The sequence below is a fragment of the Heptranchias perlo genome, chromosome 24, assembly GCF_035084215.1.
Source record: "Heptranchias perlo isolate sHepPer1 chromosome 24, sHepPer1.hap1, whole genome shotgun sequence".
NCBI classification, from domain to species: Eukaryota; Metazoa; Chordata; class Chondrichthyes; order Hexanchiformes; family Hexanchidae; genus Heptranchias; species Heptranchias perlo.
Window position 1 is genome coordinate 50,448,315 of NC_090348.1, and position 21,716 is coordinate 50,470,030.

At 44.8% G+C, this 21,716-nt stretch overlaps 1 protein-coding gene across 8 annotated transcripts in view; it reads right to left on the reverse strand.

Annotated features, from left to right (window-relative positions):
- Positions 1 to 1,809: 1,809 nt before the first annotated feature.
- dennd6b (DENN/MADD domain containing 6B) overlaps positions 1,810 to 21,716 on the reverse strand; it is a 236,093-nt gene continuing 216,186 nt past the window's right edge. For 5 of the 8 annotated variants that reach the window (XM_068005278.1, XM_068005279.1, XM_068005276.1 and 2 more), the window contains 2 exons: positions 16,474 to 16,548; positions 1,810 to 2,244 (listed from right to left, as the gene is read on the reverse strand). In XM_068005278.1, coding sequence (XP_067861379.1) covers positions 2,122 to 2,244; positions 16,474 to 16,548 — 198 coding nt within the window. In that variant the 3' untranslated portion in view covers positions 1,810 to 2,121. Of the gene's footprint in view, positions 2,245 to 16,473; positions 16,549 to 18,099; positions 18,125 to 21,716 lie in introns of all 8 variants that reach the window. The other 3 variants (XR_010967118.1, XR_010967117.1, XR_010967119.1) reach the window with 3 other exon arrangements.

A 21,716-nucleotide genomic window follows, 5' to 3' on the forward strand; every position in this document is an offset into this window, starting at 1 on the left:
AAGATGATTAAGGGATATAGTATTGGGGGTATAGGTAACAAATTAGGTTTAAAAACTTTTTCAAAGGGAGGAAACTAGGAATTATGGGCAGTTGTCATAATCCCAAGGACTGGTCTCTCACTCACTGAAAACAGTCTGTGTCGATCGACTCTGACCCTCCTTCAGTAATTTTAAACAGCTCTATCGAATCACTCCATAATCTTCCCTGTTCTAATGGAAATGGGCCCAATTTTTCAAGACTTTATCAAACACCTTTTGAAAATCTACATACACAAAATTCACAATTTCTTTCCTCAATAGACTTCATTATGACAGAGTACTGTGCACGGTTCTGGTCTCCATATTATTAAAACAAAAGGGTATAGAGGCACTGGAGAAGATTCACAAGGATGACACCAGAACTGAGAGGATATCATCGAATCATAGATTAGTACAGCACAGAAAGAGGCATTTGGCCCATTCTGCCAGCTCTTTGAAAACTATCTAATTAGTCCCATTCCCCTGTTCTTTCCCCATAGCCCTGCAAATTGTTCCCCTTCAAATATTTATCCAATTTACTTATCAGGAAAGGCTGAACAGGCTGGGCTCTTTTCTCTAGAAAAAAGACTGAGGGGGTGACCTGATAAAGTTCTTTAAGATTATGAAAGGGCTTGCTAAGGTAGACGTAGAGAAAATGTTTCCACTGTGGGGGGAATTCAAAACTGGAGAACATAAATATAAAATAGTCACTAATAAATCCAATAGGGAATTCAGGAGAAACTTCTTTACACCAAGAGCAGTAAGAATGTGGAACTCACTTCCACAAGGAGTAGTTGAGGCAATTAGCATAGATGCATTTAAGGGGAAGTTAGAGAAGTGCTTGAGGGAGAAAGGAATAGAAAGTTATGCTGATAAAGTTAGATGAAGAGGGGTGGGAGGAGGTTCGTGTGGAGCATAAATGCAGTCATAGACTAGTTGAGCCCAATGGCTTGTTTTTGTGCTGTAGACTTAGTGTAACATTACTTCCTCAAAGAACGCTATTACATTTGTCACATACTTTGCCTTTTATTATAAATCCACACTGGCCATCCTTAATCATTTCATTTTGTATTATAACCTCAAGATCTTACCCACGGATGTTATTCTGGTTGGTCTATAGTTACCTTATTTATCCCTTTCTCAGTTTTTGAACAGAGGTGCTGCATTAGCAATCTTCCGGTTCATTGACACAACTTCCAAATCCAAGGTGTTTTAAAGATTGTGGTCAGTCCTCTGACTTGCCTCAGAATTCTAGGATGAATGCCATCAGGGCCCAGGGCTTTTTCTCCTTCAAGTCCCACTAGCTTCTTCATTACTTCCTTAACTACAGTTATCCTATCCAGTTGCTTGACCTCTATATTTTTACTATCACACTCTTAAAGAACGAGGCAAACTACTTATTTAGTATCTCCACATGTCCTTCAACCTCAATGAGCTTTCCTTCTAGCTTTTGTTTTTGTCCCAACAAGTTTTGTTAAAACAGAAGTAGCATTCAACAACACCTTAAGGTCAGGCACAATCTAACCTTTCAATCAGCGAACTGTTCTGCCAACCTTGGTGCAATGGATTTTATAACAATTTAATTTCCATCACAGTTGCCTCATGTTGGAGAGAAAGTAACAGCAGAGTTTATCTTGCACCAGCCAGGTCTGTAATCCTACACATCCAACAGAATGGATCATGTCGCTGAGCTCCTGTTGGAAGTCGCGCAGTGCTGATTGCTCCAGGATGCACTCCCACATTTAGTGACTGACCACAAGTTACATTTTACAACACATGAAACAAGCAACATTATGGGTTTAAAACTGTCTAATTTAATCATGTGATACCTTTTTAAAACTAGTAGCATGGTCCTCTCAATGTGCACGAGCACATGCAAACCAGGCCACATTACAGTTCATCATTTGCAATTAAGTCTGGCTGCAGAATCCAAGCTTTCACACTCTGGTACAACGTTACTACTACACCCAACTGATGTCCCTCAGTGTCTTCGTACAATGGAAGTTTCAAAATGTGACAGATGGTGTCTGGTGTTAACATGTGACTTCTCTTTGCTGCGTTCCTTTCAAGGACTGAGCTGCCTGTAGGTCACTGTTGTTCAGATCAATGTCGGTGCAACACCATCTGTAGATCATCTGGGAGAGAACTGATTACTGTTTCCACATACAAGTCCAGCTTCTGTAATAATTCTTCTCTGACTGGAAGCTGTTGTACCCTTGCTTTTATCTGGACAGATAAACAGAAAAACACACATTAAATTAAAAAGGGCTGGTATGAAATATATTCATGGACTAAACTGTGCTTGACTTTCAATACATGTGGCAGATAGAATTTAGGCATTATAATGAAACTCAAAACAATTTTAGGCAGAAATTGTAAATGGTCTGTAATACTATCTCGTTTGGATTCAGGATAAGATCGCACTCATTTGCTCAACTTTCTGACTCAATAATTGAAAAAACTATAGAACCACAGAAGTTTACAGCACAGGAGGCCATTCAACCCTTTTTGTCTATGGCAGCTTTGTTATAGCATCTAAAACTAACCCCACTGGCTTGCTTAGATCTGTATCTTCCTCTGCTTCAAAAGTTTCTCTGTACTTCCCTTAAAAGATACAATGTTCTCTACCTCAACTATTCCCTATGGCAAAGCATTCAATGTTTTAACACTTTCTGCATAAAGACATTTCTCAATTCCTCACTCATTTTAAATTGGTGACTCCTCATCACTTAATCTCCAACCAGAGGAACTAGTCTTTCTCTATTCACTATCAAAATCCTTCACAATTTAAAAAAAGTCTATTAAATCTCCTCTCAGCCTTCTCTGATCACTAGAAATAGTCCCAGTATCTCAAGTGGCATTATCCTGGTGAATCAAAACTGGGTTTAAGTCCTTTACACAATCATCGAATTTTACAGCACCCAAGGAGACCATTCGACCTGTTTGAGGGAAAAAGCAGGGGAGTAGGACTAAATGGATAGATCTTTCAAACATTTTTAAATTTTTCTTTTTCAAATATTTATCCAGTTCCCTTTTAAAAACTATTATGATTATAGAGTCATAGAATGATTACAGCACAGGAGGCTGCCATTCAGCTCTCTGCCAGAGCAATCCAACTAGTCCCACTCCCCCACCCTTACCCCATAGCCCTGCAATTTTTTTCTCCAAGTATTATCCAATTCCCTTTTGAAATGCACAATTGAATCTGCCTCCACCATCCTTTCAGGTAGTGCATTCCAGATCATAACCACTCGCTGCATAAAAAAGATTTTCCTCATGTCGCCTTTGGTTCTTTTGCCATTAATCTTAAATCTGTCTCCTCTGGTTCTCGACCCTACTGCCAATAAGAACATAAGAAATAGGAGCAGGAGTAGGCCAATCAGCCCCACGAGCCTGCTCCGCCATTCAATAAGATCATGGCTGATCTGATCCTAACCTCAAATCTAAATTCATGTCCAATTTCCTGCCCGCTCCCCGTAACCCCTAATTCCTTTTACTTCTAGGAAACTGTCTATTTCTGTTTTAAATTTATTTAATGATGTAGCTTCCACAGCTTCCTGGGGCAGCAAATTCCACAGACCTACTACCCTCTGAGTGAAGAAGTTTCTCCTCATCTCAGTTTTGAAAGAGCAGCCCCTTATTCTAAGATTATGCCCCCGAGTTCTAGTTTCACCCATCCTTGGGAACATCCTTACCGCATCCACCCGCTCAAGCCCCTTCACAATCTTATGTGTTTCAATAAGATCGCCTCTCATTCTTCTGAACTCCAATGAGTAGAGTCCCAATCTACTCAACCTCTCCTCGTATGTCCACCCCCTCATCCCCGGGATTAACCGAGTGAACCTTCTTTGTACTGCCTCGAGAGCAAGTATGTCTTTTCTTAAGTATGGACACCAAAACTGTATGCAGTATTCCAGGTGTGGTCTCACCAATACCTTATATAACTGCAGCAATACCTCCCTGTTATTACATTCTATCCCCCTAGCAATAAAAGCCAACATTCCGTTGGCCTTCTTGATCACCTGCTGCACCTGCATACTAACTTTTTGATTTTCTTGCACTAGGACCCCCAGATCCCTTTGTACTGCAGTACTTTCCAGTTTCTCGCCATTAAGATAATAACAATGGGAACAGTTTCTCTCTATCTACTCTCTCTAGACCCCTCATGATTTTGAACACCTCTATCAAATCTCCTCTCAACTTTCTCTGCTCTGAGAACAACCACAGCTTCACCAGTCTGTCCACGTAACTGAAGTCCCTCATCCCTGGAAGCATTCTAGTAAATCTTTTCAGCACCCTCTCTAAGGCCATCACATCCTTCCTAAAGTGCGGTGCCCAGAATTGGACACAATACTCCAGCTGTGGCTGAACCAGTGTTTTATAAAGGTTCATCATAACCACCTTGCTTTTGTACTCTATGCCTCTATTTATAAAGCCCAGGATCCCGTATGATTTTTTAACCACTTACTCAACCTACCCTGTCACCTTCAAAGACCTGTGTACATATACCCCAGGTCTCTCTGTTCCTGCAGCCCCTTTAGAATTGTACCCTTTTGTTTATATTGCCTCTCTTTGTTCTTCCTACTAAAATGTATCACTTCGCACTTCTCTGCATTAAATTTCATCTGCGACGTGTCCGCCCATTCCACCAGCCTCTCTATGTGCTCTTGAAGTCTATCACTACCCTCCTCACTGTTCACTACACTACCAACTTTTGTGTCATCTGCAAATTTTGAAATTGTGCCGTGTAAACCCAAATCCAAGTCATTAATATATACCAAGGAAAGCAGTGGTCCTAGTACCGACCCCTGGGGAACACCACTGTACACCTCCCTCCAGTCCGAAAAACAACTGTTCACCACTATTCTCTGTTTCCTGTCACTTAGCCAATTTTGTATCCATGCTGCTACTGCCCCTTTTATTCCATGGGCTTCAACTTTGCTGACAAGCATATTATGTGGCACTTTATCAAACGCCTTTTGGAAATCCGCATACGCCACATCAACTGCATCGACCCTCTCTGTTACCTCATCAAAAAACTCTCAAGTTAGTTAAACACGATTTGCCTTTAACAAATCCATGCTGGCTTTCCTTAATGAATGCACACTTGTCCAAGTGACTGTTAATTTTGTCCCAGATTATCGTTTCTTAAAAGCTTCCCCACCACAGAGATTAAACTGACTGGCCTCTAGTTGCTGGGTTTATCCTTACACCCCTTTCTGAACAAGGGTATAACATTTGCAATTCTCCAGTCCTCTGGCACCACCCCCGTATCTAAGGATGATTGGAAGATTATGGCCACTACCTCTGCAATTTCCACCCTTACTTCTCTCAGCAACCTAGGATACATCTCATCAGGACCTGGTGACTTATCTACTTTAAGTACAGGCAGCCTTTCTAGTACCACCCTCTATCAATTTTTAGCCCTTCCAGTATCTCAACTACCTCCTCTTTTACTGTGATTTTGGCAGCATCTTCCTTGGTAAAGAAAGATGCAAAGTACTCATTTAGTACCTCAGCCATGACCTCTGCCTTTTTTTTCGTTCATGGGATGTGGGCATCGCTGGCAAGGCCAGCATTGATTGCCCATCCCTAATTGCCCTTGAGAAGGTGGTGGTGAGCCGCCTTCTTGAACTGCTGCAGTCCGTGTGGTGAAGGTTCTCCCACAGTGCTGTTAGGTAGGGAGTTCCAGGATTTTGACCCAGCGACGATGAAGGAATTGCAATATATTTCCAAGTCGGGATGGTGTGTGACTTGGAGGGGAACGTGCAGGTGGTGTGGCTCCCATGTGCCTGCTGCCCTTGTCCTTGTCCTTGTCCTTGTACGTGGTAGAGATCGTGGGTTTGGGAGGTGCTGTCGAAGAAGCCTTGGCGAGTTGCTGCAGTGCATCCTGTGGATGGTACACACTGCAGCCACAGTGCACCGGTGGTGAAGGGTGTGAATGTTTAGGGTGCCGGATGGGGTGCCAATCCAGCAGGCTGCTTTGTCCTGGATCGTGTCGAGCTTCTTCAGCGTTGTTGGAGCTGCACTCATCCAGGCAAGTGGAGAGTATTCCATCACACTCCTGACTTGTGCCTTGTAGATGGTGGAAAGGCTTTGGGGAGTCAGGAGGTGAGTCACTCGCCGCAGAACACCCAGCCTCTGACCTGCTCTTGTTGGCACCTCATTTTTAGGTACGCCTGGTGCTGCTCCTGGCATGCTTTTCTACACTCATTGAACCAGGGTTGATCCCCTGGCTTGTTGGTAATGGTAGAGTGAGGAATATGCCGGGCCATGAGGTTACAGATTGTGCTGGAATACAATTCTGCTGCTGCTGATGGCCCACAGTGCCTCATGGATGCCCAGTTTTGAGCTGCTAGATCTGTTCTGAATCTATCCCATTTAGCACGGTGATAGTGGATGGTGTCCTCAGTGCGAAGACGAGACTTCGTCTCCACGAGGACTGTGTGATGGTCACTCCTACCAATACTGTCATGGACAGATGCATTTGCGACAGGTAAATTGGTGAGGACGAGGTCACGTAGGTTTTTCCCTCGTGTTGGTTCACTCACCACTTGCCGCAGGCCCAGTCTGGCAGCTATGTCCTTCAGGACTCGGCCAGCTCGGTCAGTAGTGGTGCTACCGAGGCACTCTTGGCGATGGACATTGAAGTCCCCCACCTAGAGTACATTCTGTGCCCTTGCTGCCCTCAGTGCTTCCTCCAAGTGGTGTTCAACATGGAAGAGGTCTGATTCATCCATGAGTAGGTCTCGTTTTACATAGAAACATAGAAAGTAGGAGCAACAGTAGGCCATTCGGCCCTTCGGGCCTGCTCCGCCATTCAAAATGATCATGGCTGATCATCTAATTCAGTACCCTGTTCCCGCTTTTTCCCCATATCCCTTGATCCCTTTAGCATTAAGAAATCTATCTCCTTCTTGAATACGTCTAATGACTTGGCCTCCACTGCCTTCTGTGGTAGAGAATTCCACAGGTTTACCACCCTCTGAGTGATGAAATTTCTCCTCATCTCGGCTCTAATGGCATACCCCGTATCCTGAGATTGTGACCCCTGGTTCTGGACTCCCCAGCCATTGGGAACATCCTACCTGCGTCTAGTTTGTCTAGTCCTGTTAGAATTTTATCTGTTTCGATGAGATCACCTCTCATTCTTCTAAACTCTAGTGAATATAGGCCTAGTCGACCCTATCTCTCCTCATATGTCAGTCCTGCCATCCCAGGAATCAGTCTGGTAAACCTTTGTTGCACTCCCTCCATGGCAAGGACATCCTTCCTCAGATAAGACGACCAAAACTGCACACAATACTCCAGATGTGGTCTCACCAAGGCCCTGTATAACTGCAGTAAGACATCCCTGCTCCTGTACTCAAATCTTCTTGCAATGAAGGCCAACATACCATTCACCTTCCTAACTGCTTGCTGCACCTGAATGCTCGCTTTCAGCGACTGGTGTACAAGGACACCCAGGTCTCGTTGCACCTCCCCTTTTCCCAATCTATCACCATTCAGATAATAATCTGCCTTTCTATTTTTACAACCAAAGTGGATAACCTCACATTTATCCACGTTATACTGCATCTGCCATGTTCTTGCCCACTCACCCAATTTGTCTAAATCACATTGGAGCCTCTTTGCATCCTCCTCACAGCTCACATTTCACCCCAGCTTTGTGTCGTCTGCGAACTTGGAAAGGTTACACTTAGTTCCCTCACCCAAATCATTGATATAAATTGTGAAAAGCTGGGGCCCAAGCACTGATCCCTGCGGTACCCCACTAGTCACTGCCTGCCACCCAGAAAAAGACCTGATAATTCTCACTCTCTCTTTCCTATCTGTCAACCAATTCTCAATCCATGCCAGTATATTCCACCCAATCCCATGTGCTTTAATTCTGCACACTAACCTCTTGTGTGGAACCTTATCAAAAGTCTTCTGCAAATCCAAATACACCACATCCACTGGTTTTCCCCTATCTATTCTACTAGTTACCTCCTCAAAAAACTCCAGTAGATTTCCCACGCATGATTTCCCTTTCATAAACCCATGGCTGACTTTGTCCAATCCCATTAATGCCCTCCAACTGTTCTGTTATCACATCTTTTATAATAGACTCTAGCATTTTCCTCACTACTGATGCTAACTGGTCTGTAATTCCCTGTTTTTTCTCTCCCTCCTTTTTTAAATAGTGGGGTTACATTTGCCACCCTCCAATCTGTAGGAACTGTTCCAGAGTCTCTAGAATTTTGGAAGATGATCACCAATGCATCCACGATTTCCAGGGCCACTTCCTTTAGTACTCTGGGATGTAGATTATCAGGTCCTGGGGACTTGTCAGCCTTTAGCCCCATTAATTTCCCTAGCACTATTTTTTTTACTCATACTGGTTTCCTTCAGTTCCTCCCTCTCACTAGACCCTTGGTTCCCTAACATTTCTGGGAGGTTATTTGTGTCCTCCTTTGTGAAGACGGAACCAAAGTATGTGTTTAATTGTTCTGCCATTTCTTTGTTCCCCATTATAATTTCCCCCATTTCTGACTGTACGGGACCTACATTTGTCTTCACTAATCTTTTTCTCTTGACATATTTATAGAAGCTTTTACAGTCAGTTTTTATGTTCCCTGCTAGTTTACTCTCATACTCTATTTTTCCCCTCTTAATCAATCTCTTGGTCCTCCTTTGCTGAATTCTGAACTGCTCCCAATCCTCAGGCTTGCCACTTTTTCTGGCCATTTTATATGCCTCCTCTTTGGATCTAATACTATCCCTAATTTCTTCTGTAAGCCACGGTTGAGCCACCTTTCCTGTTTTATTTTTGCACCAGACAGGAATGAATAATTGTTGTAATTCCTGCACACCTTCTTTAAATATTAGCCACTGCCTATCCACCGTCATCCCTTTTAGTAAAGTTCCCCAATCTATCATAGCCAACTCGCACCTCATACTTTCATAATTTCCTTTATTTAAATTCAGGATCCTAGTTTCGGATTCAACTACTTCACTCTCCATCTTAATGAGGAATTCTATCATGTTTTGGTCGCTCTTCCCTAAGGGACCCCGCACAACAAGATTGTTAATTAATTCTTTCTCATTGCACAATACCCAGTCTAGGATCGTCTGTTCTCTAGTTAGTTCCTCAACGTATTGGTCTAGAAAACCATCACGTACACACTCCAGGAATTCCTCCCCCACAGTATTATTGCTAATTTAGTTTGACCAATCTATATGTAGATTAAAGTCACCCATGATTATAGTTGTACCCTTCTTGCATGCATCTCTAATTTCCTGTTTAATGCCCTCCCCTACATCTCCACTACTGTTTGGGGGCCTATAGACAACCCCCACAAATGTTTTCCGCCTCTTGGTGTTTCTTAGCTCCACCTATACAGATTCCACATCGTGATTTTCCAAGCCAATATCCTTCCTCACTGTTGCATTGATTTCCTCCTTTACTAACAATGCTACCCCACCTCCTTTCCCTTTTTAGCCTGTCCTTCCTAAATATTGAATACCCCGGATGTTCAGTTCCCATCCTTGGTCACCCTGCAGCCATGTCTCCGTAATCGCAACTATAACATAACCGTTAATATCTATCTGCACTGTTAATTCATCTAGCTTATTGCGAATGCTCCGCGCATTTAGACACAATGGGCTCGATTTTCGCGTCGGGTTTCCAGCGGGGGGCCCCGAAAATCCCGATATCCGGTCACGTGACCGGATCGCGCCGAAATCCCGGCCACTTCCGGGTACCGCGCTGACGTGCGGGGCTGCGCGCGCAAGCCCCGCTGGTGGGAATCCCGCAGGCAATTAAAGCCAGCGGGGTTCCACTTGAGAGTACTTACCTTACTTGTTGAGGTCAGTTAATGAGCTGAAGCAGCTGTCAAAAGAGGAAGTGTGGGATTTTAGGTTCAAGGTAGTGAGTTTCACACACTGGGGGAAACAGTCTCTCTCCAACCAGGCGTGTTGCAGCCAGCAGCCTGTGGCAGGTGCCAAGGTGCACTCCACGGGGGAGAGCCCTCACCCACACAGGAGGCCACCGCGTCACATAGGGCAACCCCTGCCCTCCACCACCCCCCGCCAAGCCAGAGGACAGACCGACACGAAACCGCAGCCCTAGTGCGAGGAACCACCCACCTACCCTGCACAACCCCTCAGACCAACACCTGCCAGATGGGTGGTGCGTGGACACCCTCGGGGGACGAACAGCATGACCAGCCCCAGCAGCCTCGCAGTCCACGCCGTCCGCCGCAGAGACGTGGAGCCCCCCAACAGGGTGTTGTTGCACGCCCACCTGCACAGCAGGAGGGAGGGCTACCGCAGGGAGAGACGCATCGCAGAGGGCACTACTCTCGCCACAGGGTCCACAGACCGAGGCGCAGCTCCCCGGACCTCTCCGAGCAGCAGTGCACAGGGAGGCGCAGATTCGCTCGACACGTAGTCGTGGAGATCTGCAGGCTCTTTCATGCCGAGCTGCTCCTGGCTGGCCCCAGCACCAACTGCTTACCTGTCGCTGTCAAAGTCACCACTGCCCTCCACAACTTCTCCTCCGCATCCTTCCAGGGTGCAGCCGGCTACACCGCCGATGTCTCTCAGTCGTCTGCGCGGAAGAGCCCTGCAAATACACCTGCACCTACTCTGCAGTAACACGATGGGTGGCATCAGTGGTGGGTCCTCATAGTGATACCCAGGAGCGGGCATTATTGGACACAACGGACAGGATTCGCGGAGACATGGCAGTGGTGGTGTCAATATAATGTGTGCTGTTTGTTGCTCTGAAATTCAATATAGGTAACAACCAGGACAAACCCTCAGACACCCTTGTGCACCCCCTTCATGCTCACGACACGTTTGCCTTACGCTGCCTACTGCACATATGTGATGCATGCCCTGTGGCTGCAGCACAGGTGGTGGCAGGTTGAGTGAGGCTGGCCGTGAGGGAGATGCACGAGAGGGTGAGTATGGGATGGAGCAATGAGATTGTATGAGGATTGGGTTGCGTGTTAGTGGCAGGATGAGTACTGGCGAGGTGAGTAGGTGGAGGTAAGATGAGGATGGGGTTTGAGTGGGTATGAAGGGTGATGTGACAGAGTAGTGTTGGCGGTGCCGAAGGAGATGTGGGGTGGGGGCAGTGTTGTGGCAGACGGAGTGTAGGGGAAAGACTTCGTGTTCACTGTGGCTGACCTACTGCGGTCATTGGAGCGCCACCTGCACTGTATGCAGGTGGGCGATATGTTGGTGGCGCAGGTGACCCCCTCTGCCACCTCGAGCCAGACCTTCTTGGTGGCAGAGGCAGGCCGCTTCCTCCCGCCCGCCGGGGGGAAGATCTGTGTCCTCCCCCTCCTCACCCCATCTGATGATACCTGGGGTGAGGCATCATTAAACTGGGAGCAGCCTTCCCCCTGGGCTGCTCCATGCTGCAATTTGTTCCATTGGATGCAGCATCTGTCAGTGGAGGACTGCCCCTTTAACTAGAGAGCCTCCAGCTGACAGATCGTACTGCGCATGCGCAGCCCGCCCGACGCGCAGACCAGCAGCGTGGACCCCGGAGGAGCAGGTAATTGATTCCTATTAGTGTGTTGCCTGCTACGATCGCGCGGGCAACCCACTAATTTCGCCGAGCGTGTTGACCACGCTCCCGGAGGACCACCCGCTGGGAACCCGCAGGCCTGCTAAATTCGAGCCCAATGTCTTTAGACTTGTCTTTTTAAGATTGCTAGTAGTCTTAGTTTTATTTTGCACTATGGCCCTATTTGTTTTCTCTGCCTTCCACTATTGCTTCTTCCCTTACTGCCTTTTGTTTCTATCCTTGTTTCCCCCTCCTCTGTCTTCCTGCTCAGGTTCCCATCCCCCTGACATTCTAGTTTAAACCTTCCCCAACAGCACTAGCAAACACCCCCACGAGGGCATCGGTCCCGGTCCTGCTCGGGTGTAACCCGTCCCGCTTGTACAGGTCCCACCTACCCCAGAATCGGTCCCATTGTCCCAGGAATCTAAATCCCTCCCTCCTACACCATCCCTGCAGCCACGCATTCATCTGGTCTATTCTCCTGTTCCTATACTCACTAGCACGTGGCACTGGTAGTAATCCTGAGATCTTTGAGGTCCTGCTTTTTAATTTATCTCCTAACTCCTTAAATTCACCTTACAGGACCTCAAACCTTTTTTTTTACCTATATCGTTAGTACAGATATGAACCACGACTACTGGCTGTTCACCCTCCCCCTGCAGCCGCTTCGCAACATCCTTGACCCTAGCACCATGGAGGCAACATACCATCCTGGAGTCACATTTGCGGCCGCAGAAATGCCTATCTGTTCCCCTTACAATTGAATCCCCTATCAATACAGCCCTGCCACTCTTATTCCTCTCCTCCTGTGCAGCCGAACCACCCGTGGTGCCACGAACTTGGCTCTTGCTACTTTCCCCTGATAAGCCATCTCCCCCAACCGTATCCAAAACGGTATATCTGTTTGAGGGGGAGATGGCCCCAGGGGACTCCTGCTCTACCTGCTTAGTCCTTTTACTCTTGTCCCTAATCGGCCCCACTTCTCCTCTTACTATCTGTTTACTGTTTATATGCTTGTAGAAGATTTTTGGATTCCCTTTTATGTTAGTTGCCAGTCTATTCTTATACTCTCTCTTTGCCCTTATTTCATTTTTCACTTCCCCTCTGAACTTTCTATATTCAGCCTGGTTCTCACTTGTATTATCAACCTGACATCTGTCATTAGCCCCCTTTTTCTGCTTCATCTTCCTCTCTATCTCTTTCATCATCCAGGGAGCTCTGGCTTTGGTCGCCCTACCTTTGCCCCTTGTGAGAATGTGCCTAGACTGTACCCGAACCATCTCCTCTTTAAAGGCCACCCATTGTTCGATTACAGTTTTGTCTGCCAATCTTTGATTCCAATTTACCTGGGCCAGATCCGTTCTCAGCCCACTGAGATTGGCCCTGCTTCCACCACTGTTTCTGGTAGGGAATTCTATGTCCTAACAATCTTTTGTGTTAAAAAAAAAATTCTCCTACCCTTTTTCATTCTTTTGATGATCTTAAATTTATGCCCACTAGTTACTGACCTCTGACCAGTGGAAATAGTTTTTCCTGATTTACCTTATCAAAACCCTTCAACATTTGGAACACCCCCATCAAGTCTCCTCTTACCTTCTTTATTTTAATGAAGAGAGTCCCAGTTTCCTCATAACTAAAACTTCTCATTCTTAGTACCATCTTACTGAATCTCTTCTGCACCCTCCCATGGCCTTCATATACTTCCTAAAGTAACGCAGCGAAAACTGGACATAATCTTGTAGTTTAGCCTAACCAATGAATTATATAGTTTAGCTTTACTCTTTACCTTTGTACACTATGCTGCTATTTATAAAATTAAGGATCCCGTATGCTTTTTTTTTCACAGCTTTATCAACATGTCTTCCCGCTCTTAGAGTTGCATCCATGAACTCCCAAGTCTCTGCTCCTCTACACCTTTCATTATACCATTTAATGTAAAACTTACAACTGTATTTCCAAACTCCCTACTGTCTTGTCTTTGGCCCTCCATTCACCGTGATACTTCTGAGGCTATCGATTTCCTCAGCCGCTCCCTCACCACCCATCACCTTTGATGTCCTTGGCCCCAGTAAAACCCTTACTGAAAGGAATAGATTGCATTCCAGTTGACAGTTTGTTCCAATTAAATACATTTGGGAGGATCAGGGGTCACAATTTTAAGTTGCACAAGATCAGATTGAGGTTAGATGTCAGGAGGTGGTTCTTCTCCCGGAGAATAGTGGACCTCTGGAACAGGCTGCCCACTCGTGGGGTGGACGCTGATTCGTTGAATTCCTTCAAACGAGAGCTGGACCTGTTTCTGGCTAGAGCGGAGATCACCTCTTACAAAAGGACGGTAATGTACTGCAAAGAATTATCAGAGCCAGAGTGATCTCCTGCACTAGTTTTGATTGGCAAAGGGGTCGGAGAGGAATTTTCCAGATTTTTTTCCCCCCAAATTGGCCTGGGTTTTTAATATTTTTTGGCCTCTCCCAGAAGATCACATGGTGAGGGGTGGGGAATGTATATATTGTGATACACAAAGTATCACAATTGTGTGGGACAGGCTGGATGGACCAGAGGGCCTTTTCCTGCCCATCTTCATTTGTACTCTCTTGCATCCTGGTTGTTCTCTCTGGTATGGCCCCCATTTTCGTTCCTTCATGTGCACGAGACACAAACTTGTGCGTATCTGACACACAACTAGTTTAGCCATCCATCTCCAGATCTGGCTGGATCACATCAAGCACTATCAGGCCTTCCCCTTGCCCACCAAACTAAACCTCCCCCAAGGCTCCCCACTGCCCTAGCCTGCATTTTTTCTAGCTTTTCTACTATCTCCCATTGTACCATCTCCAAGCTCATCTTGTCCATGAGATCCACCTCCAATTCCCTTGACTCCATTCCCATTATGCTGCTGACCACCCAACATCCCCTCCTGGTCCTCATGCTAGCTGATAATTGTAAATGATTCCTCTCCTCAACTACTGTCCCTCTCAAAACAGCAGTCATCATCCCCTCCTCCCAAATTCTTGCCCATCTTTCCTGCAACTCCTGGTTACAATCTCTCCAATCAGATTTCTATCCCTGCCATAGCACTGAAACGACCCTAATCAGTCACAAATAACATCCTCTGTGACTGTGGTAAACTATCCCACCTCGTTTTCTCGACCTCTCTGCAGCCTTTGACATAAATTGACCACACCATCCTCCTCCAATGCCTCTCCTCAGTTGTCCAGCTCAATGGCCCTCAGCTGGTTCCACTCTTACCTATCCAGTTGTAGCCAGAGTATCTTCAGCAATGGCTTCCCTTCCTGCTCTCGCACCATTACCTCTGGAGTCCCCCAAGGATCTATCCTTGGCTTCCTCCTCTTCCTCATCTACCCTCTACCCATTGGCAACATCATTCGAAGAAATGGGGGTCAGGTTCCACATGTATGCTGATGACACCCAACTCTACCTTTCCACCACCTCTCTCAATCCCTCCACTGCCTCTGTGTTGTCAGACTGCTTGTCCAACATCCAGTACTGGATGAGTTGCAATTTCCCACAGTTAAATATTGAGCATACCAGAGCCATTGCCTTCGATCCCCGCCTCAAACTCTGTACCGCGCCACTAATTCCATCCCCCTCCCCGATCATTTTTTTTGAGTTGGACCAAACTGTTCACAGTCACAACATCATATATGACCATAGCTCAGCTTCCGACCCCAGATCCTCTCTATCCCCAAAAACTGTCTACTTCCACCTCTATAACATTGCCTGCCACTACCTCAAACTCATCTGCTGCTGAAACTCTCATAGCCTTTGTTACCTTTAGACTCAACTACTCCAATGCGCTCCTAGCCGGCTTCCCATCCTGCACCCTCCATAAACTTGAACTCATCCAAAACTCTGCTGCCCGTATACTAACCCACACCAAGTCCCATTCACCCATCACTCTTAGAATCTCAGAATCATAGAATGATACAGCACAGGAGGCCGCCATTTGGCCCGTCGGTCTGTGCTGGCTCTTTGAAAGAGCAATCCAAGTAGTCCCACTTCCTTGCCCTTTCCCCATATTCCTGCAAATCATTCCCCTCAAGTATTTATCCAATTCCCTTTTGAAAGTTATTACTGAATTTGCTTCCACCACCCTTTCAGACGGTGCATTCCAGATCATAACAACTCGCTGCATAAAAAAAATCTCATCTCGACTCTGGTTCTTTTGCCGATAATCTTAAATCTTTGACTTTGGTTACCGACCCATCTGCCACTGGAAACAGTTTCTCCTTATTTACTCCATCAAAACTATTCATGATTTTGAACACCTCTGTTAAATCTCCCCTTAACCTTCTCTGCTCTAAGGAGAGCAGCCCCAGCTTCTCTAGTCTCTCCACGTAACTGAAGTCCCGCATCCCTGGTACCATTGTAGTAAATCTGCACCACCTCTAAGGCTTTGATATCCTTCCTAAAAATTGTGGTGCCCAGAATCGGACACAATACCCCAGCTGGCGCCTAACCAATGAATTATAGAGGTTTAGCATAACTTCCTTGCTTTTGTACTCTATGCCTCTGCTTATAAAGCTACGGATCCAGTATGCTTTTTAACAGCCTTCTCAACTTATGAGCCACCTTCAAAGATTGGTATACGTACACCCCCAGATTTCTACTGGAAGAGCAAGAGAAAGATAATACCGGCCATGTCGAGATTAAAATAAGTGATTGGTCGGGAATCATAGGAGAAGATTCGTGAGCCAAGGGACACAGTCCCTCTGATTCCATTCTACTTTTAGTCAATAGATCTATTCTGAGGTGTATAGAGGATAAAAAAAAGTTTTTTTTATGATTTTCCTTACACTGTGGTGACTACCCATAGAAGTGAACACAGTCCAATTAATAGAGAGAAGTACAACAGCAAAGGGAAACATTACCAATTTCTCACGCAGTTTTAGAACCAGGTCCACAATTTCCACTTCAGACTTTTCTCTAACCCACATCAGCAGATCCTAGAGAAAAAAGAAGGCTAATGTAAAACACAAATAGGTTTTCACTCTTAAAGTAAGTAACTGTGCTAAATGCAGTAAAATTCTAGGCAAACTCTTGAATTCTGTTTGTGTTTCTACAACTGTGATTGTTTTTGGATATCATGTTATATTGATCCTGTTTCCATAGGTTTGTTGATTAGTTTGAGTGCTTTATATGACCAATTTACTATCAGATCCATTGGTACAGAATGGTGTTTTAATGACCCATTTACTGGAACCATTGGTACAGAATGGCGTTTTAATGACCCAATCACTGGACCGTGTTCTTTGATATATATTAATGACCTGAACTTGGGTATACGGGCACAATTTCAAATTACACAAAACTTGGAAATGTAGTAAACAGTGAGGAGGATAGTAGCAGACTTCAGGAGGACATAGACAGACTGGTGAAATGGGCAGATACATGGCATATGAAATTTGATGCAGACAAGTGTGAAGTGATGCATTTGGAAGGAAGAATGAGAAGAGGCAATATAAAGTAAATGGTACAATTTTAAAGGGAGTGCAGGAACAGAGTAACCTGGGGGTGTACGTACACAAGTCTTTGAAGGTGGCAGGACAAATTGATAAGGCTGTTAAAAAGGTATACGGGATCCTGCTTTATAAACAGAGGTACAGAGTACAAAAGCAAAGAAGTTATGGTAAATCTTTATAAATCACTTAGGCCTCAGCTGGAGTATTCTGTCCATTTCTGGGTACCACGTAACAGGAAAGTTGTCAAGGCCATAGAGAGGGTGCAAAGGAGATTTACCAGAATGGTACCAGGGATGAGGGACTTCAGTTATGTGAGAGACTGGACAAGCTGGGATTTTTCTCCTTAGAGCAGAATTAATAGAGATGTTCAAAATTATGAAGAGTTTTGATAAAAGTAGATAAGGAGAAACTGTTTCCACTGGCAGGAGGGTTGATAACCAAAGGACACAGATTTAAGATAATTGGCAAAAGAACCAGGATGGTGGAAGCAGATTCAATAGTAACTTTCAAAAGGGAACTGAATATTAAATTGAAAAGGAAAAATTTACAGGGCTAAGGGAAAAGAGCAGGAGAATGAGACTAATTGGATAGCTCTTTCAAAGAGTCGCCATGATGGGCCAAATGGCCTCCTCCTGTGCTGTAAGATTCTCTGATTCTATGGTTGTTTGCACTGTTACTAAGGTGGTAGATCGGGGGAACTCCGCAGAATTTCTACCCATAAATTTGTTGCTGGGGTTCCATTCCATTGGTGCCAGTCACTGAATGAGGTCTGCGTGCTGTGCTGTTGCTCAAGTTACTCCACACCGGTTGCACCTGGATCATGACTTGGTCTCGACTTTCTGTGCGCAATACCACAGGAAATTGGCTGGAATATTATTAGAAATCTTCTCCAGGCTTGCACTTCCTGCCTAACTTCATTTGACAGAAAATAATTTGACTTATTCCTCACCGTAAAGTAGTGTCTGATAATAATACAAGATGTATTATATGGCATAATACCTTCATTCTTATAAAACTGCATATCCTTCAACTCACCATGAGTTATCCCTTGAGAGATCTGCTAATAAATAAAAAAAAAATGTTTCCTAGTAGTAACTGCAAATTATTTTAATATAAACTTAGCATGAATGACATTAATGCAGCTGTATGAAGGTAGTCCAACAGTAACCGGTGTTCTAGCTGTTGTTCACACAGATTGTGCGATTTGTTCAGTTAAAAACATGACAGACAATTGGTGGCCATGCCTTCAGCTGCCTAGGCCCTAAGCTCTGGAATTCCCTCCCTAAACCTCTCCTCCTTTAAAACGCTCCTTAAAACCTACCTCTTTGACCAAGCTTTTGGTCACCTGAATTACTATCTCCTTATGTGGCTCGGTGTCAAATTTTGTTTGATAATCGCTCCTGTGAAGCGTCTTGGGAAGTTTTACAACATTAAAGGCACTATATAAATGCAATATGTTGTTATTGTAGTCAGAAAAAATTACACACATATAAAAGTTATCTATAAAAGAAAGTTTCTACTATAAATATATAACTATTATATCACTGTTAGATTGGGAGTGAGTCCTGGCTCAGTGGTTTCATTCCCGCCTGTGAGTTGGAAGGTTATGGGATCGAACCCCACTCCAGGCAGTCTCAGCAAGCAGAAATAGGAGTTCTGGTTTCCGAATATTGAGTTGACATCCAACGAGATACTGACTTTCGATGGGAGTGGAGTAACCCCCGCCCCCATCACATCTAGCCAGTTCTTCTGGTAGGGAGTTATGAATCAGGCTAACCATCTGACCATGTAAGAAAGGACATTGTTACGGAAACAACCCAGAGCTCAATCTCCTGGTTAGAAAGCAGTGATAGAAACAGGTGGTGTCATGCTGCTAGGTACGAAAAAGATGGCGACTGTTAAATTGTTCATTTGTTCATTAACGGTTTAATAAATTCACACTATTTTAAATTTAAATAAGGTGTGATGTTATGCCCTACCACTATCAAAGAGTGGACAGAAATCCTGTGAAGACATAGGATAAAGTCCAGCTGCTTAAAAATAGCTAACTGATAGGGTTTGCTGTTCATTATACTGAGATCGTTATTGAAAGCTTACCTAGATCTCAAGGCTATAATAGATACTTTCAAAGGTATGGGGAGTTGGGACTTGCCCAAAAGAGTGATCTCAGATACAAGAGCCTAAATAATCTAGAACGGTAGAAAAGATCCAAAAATGTGACACTGGACTTCCATCCTTCACCACTTAAACTCCATCTGATCCAAATTTCAGCCACTAGATTCCAGTCACTCATCACTCCCTTCCTCACTGACCAACACTGATGCCCAATCCCATAACATTAAATTTAAAATCCTTGGCTTCATTTTCAAATTTCTCCACAGCCTAGCTCCATCCGATTTCAAGTTTCTCCAGCAACCCGCACCCATTGGTCCTCCAACTCTAGCCTTTTTGCATGCATCTCCAATCACCCCACCACTGGCATCAAAGCCTTTAGTGATTTTGGTCCTTTTCTCTGGAAATCCTACCTCAACCCTTCTGTCTCTTCATTTTTAAGAAGCCTTCTCAAAACCCATCTTTTCAACTTTGTTTTCAGTCACCCCTCTGTATCTCTCCCTCCACAGCTAATTTGTTTTCTTCCCCTTCCGTAAAGTGCATTGGGACATCTTCGATGTTAACATAAGAACATTAGAAATAGAAGGAGTAGGCCATATGCTCCTTGAGCCTGGTCTGCCATTCGATAAGATCATGGCTGATCTTCGACCTCAACTCCACTTTCTCTCCCGATCCCCATATCCCTTGATTCCCTTAGAGTCCAAAAATCTATCGATCTCAGCCTTGAATATACTCAACGACTCAGCATCCACACCTCTCTGGGGTAGAGAATTCCAAAGATTCACAACCCTCTGAATTAAGAAATTCCTCCTCATCTCAGTCTTAAATGGCCAACCCCTTATCCTGAGACCATGCCCCCTAGTTCTAGACTCTCCAGCCAGCCAGGCGAAACAAGCTGTCAAGCCCTCTCAGGATCTTATATGTTTCAATGAGATCATCTCTCATTCTTCTAAACTCCAGAGAGTATAGGCCCATTCTACTTAATCTTTCTTCATAGGACACCCCTCTTCTCCCAAGAAACATAGAAACATAGAAAATAGGAGAAAGAGTAGGCCATTCGGCCCTCCGGGCCTGCTCAGCCATTCAAAATGATCATGGCTGATCGTCTAACTCAGTACCCTGTTCCAGCTTTTTCCATATCCCTTGATCCCTTTAGCATTAAGAAATATATCTATTTCCTTCTTGAATACATCTAATGACTTGGCCTCCACTGCCTTCTGTGATAGAGAATTCCACAGGTTCACCACCCTCTGAGTAAAGAAATTTCTCCTCATCTCGGTTCTAAATGGCATACCCCGTATCCTGAGACTGTGACCCCTGGTTCTGGACTCCCCAACCGTCGGGAACATCCTCCCTGCATCTAGTCTGTCTAGTCCTGTTAGAATTTTATATGTTTCGATGAGATCACCTCTCATTCTTCTAAACTCGAGTGAATATAGGCCTAGTCGACCCTATCTCTCCTCATACGTCAGTCCTGCCATCCCAGGAATCAGTCTGGTAAACCTTCGTTGCACTCCCTCCATGGCAAGGACATCCTTCCTCAGATTAAGGAGACCAAAACTGCACACAATACTCCAGATGTGGTCTCACCAAGGCCCTGTATAACTGCAGTAAGACATCCCTGTTCCTGTACTCAAATCTTCTTGCAATGAAGGCCAACATACATTCGCCTTTCTAACTGCTTGCTGCACCTGAATGCTCGCTTTCAGCAACTGGTGTACAAGGACACCCAGTTCTCGTTGCACCTCCCCTTTTCCCAATCTATCACCATTCAGATAATAATCTGCCTTTCTATTTTTACAACCAAAGTTGATAACCTCACATTTATCCAAGTTATACTGCATCTGCCATGTTCTTGCCCACTCACCCAATTTGTCTAAATCACATTGGAGCCTCTTTGCATCCTCCTCACAGCTCACATTCCACCCCAGCTTTGTGTCGTCTGCAAACTTGGAAAGGTTACATTTAGTTCCCTCACCCAAATCATTGATATATATTGTGAAAAGCTGGGGCCCAAGCACTGATCCCTGCGGTACCCCACTAGTCACTGCCTACCACCCAGAAAAAGACTTGTTTGTTCCTACTCTTTGTTTCCTGTCTGTCAACCAAGTCTCAATCCATGCCAGTATATTCCCCCAATCCCGTGTGCTTTAACTTTGCACACTAACCTCCTGTGTGGGACCTTATCAAAAGCCTTCTGAAAATCCAAATACACCACATCCACTGGTTCTCCCCAATCTATTCTATTAGTTACCTCCTCAAAAAACTCCAGTAGATTTGTTAAGCATGATTTCCCTTTCATAAACCCATGCTGACTTTGTCCAATCCCGTTAATGCCCTCCAACTGTTCTGTTATCACATCTTTTATAATAGACTCTAGCATTTTCCCCACTACTGATGTTAGGCTAACTGGTCTGTAATTCCCTGGTTTTTCTCTCCCTCCTTTTTTAAATAGTGGGGTTACATTTGCCACCCTCCAATCTGTAGGAACTGTTCCAGAGTCTCTAGAATTTTGGAAGATGATCACCAATGCATCCTCT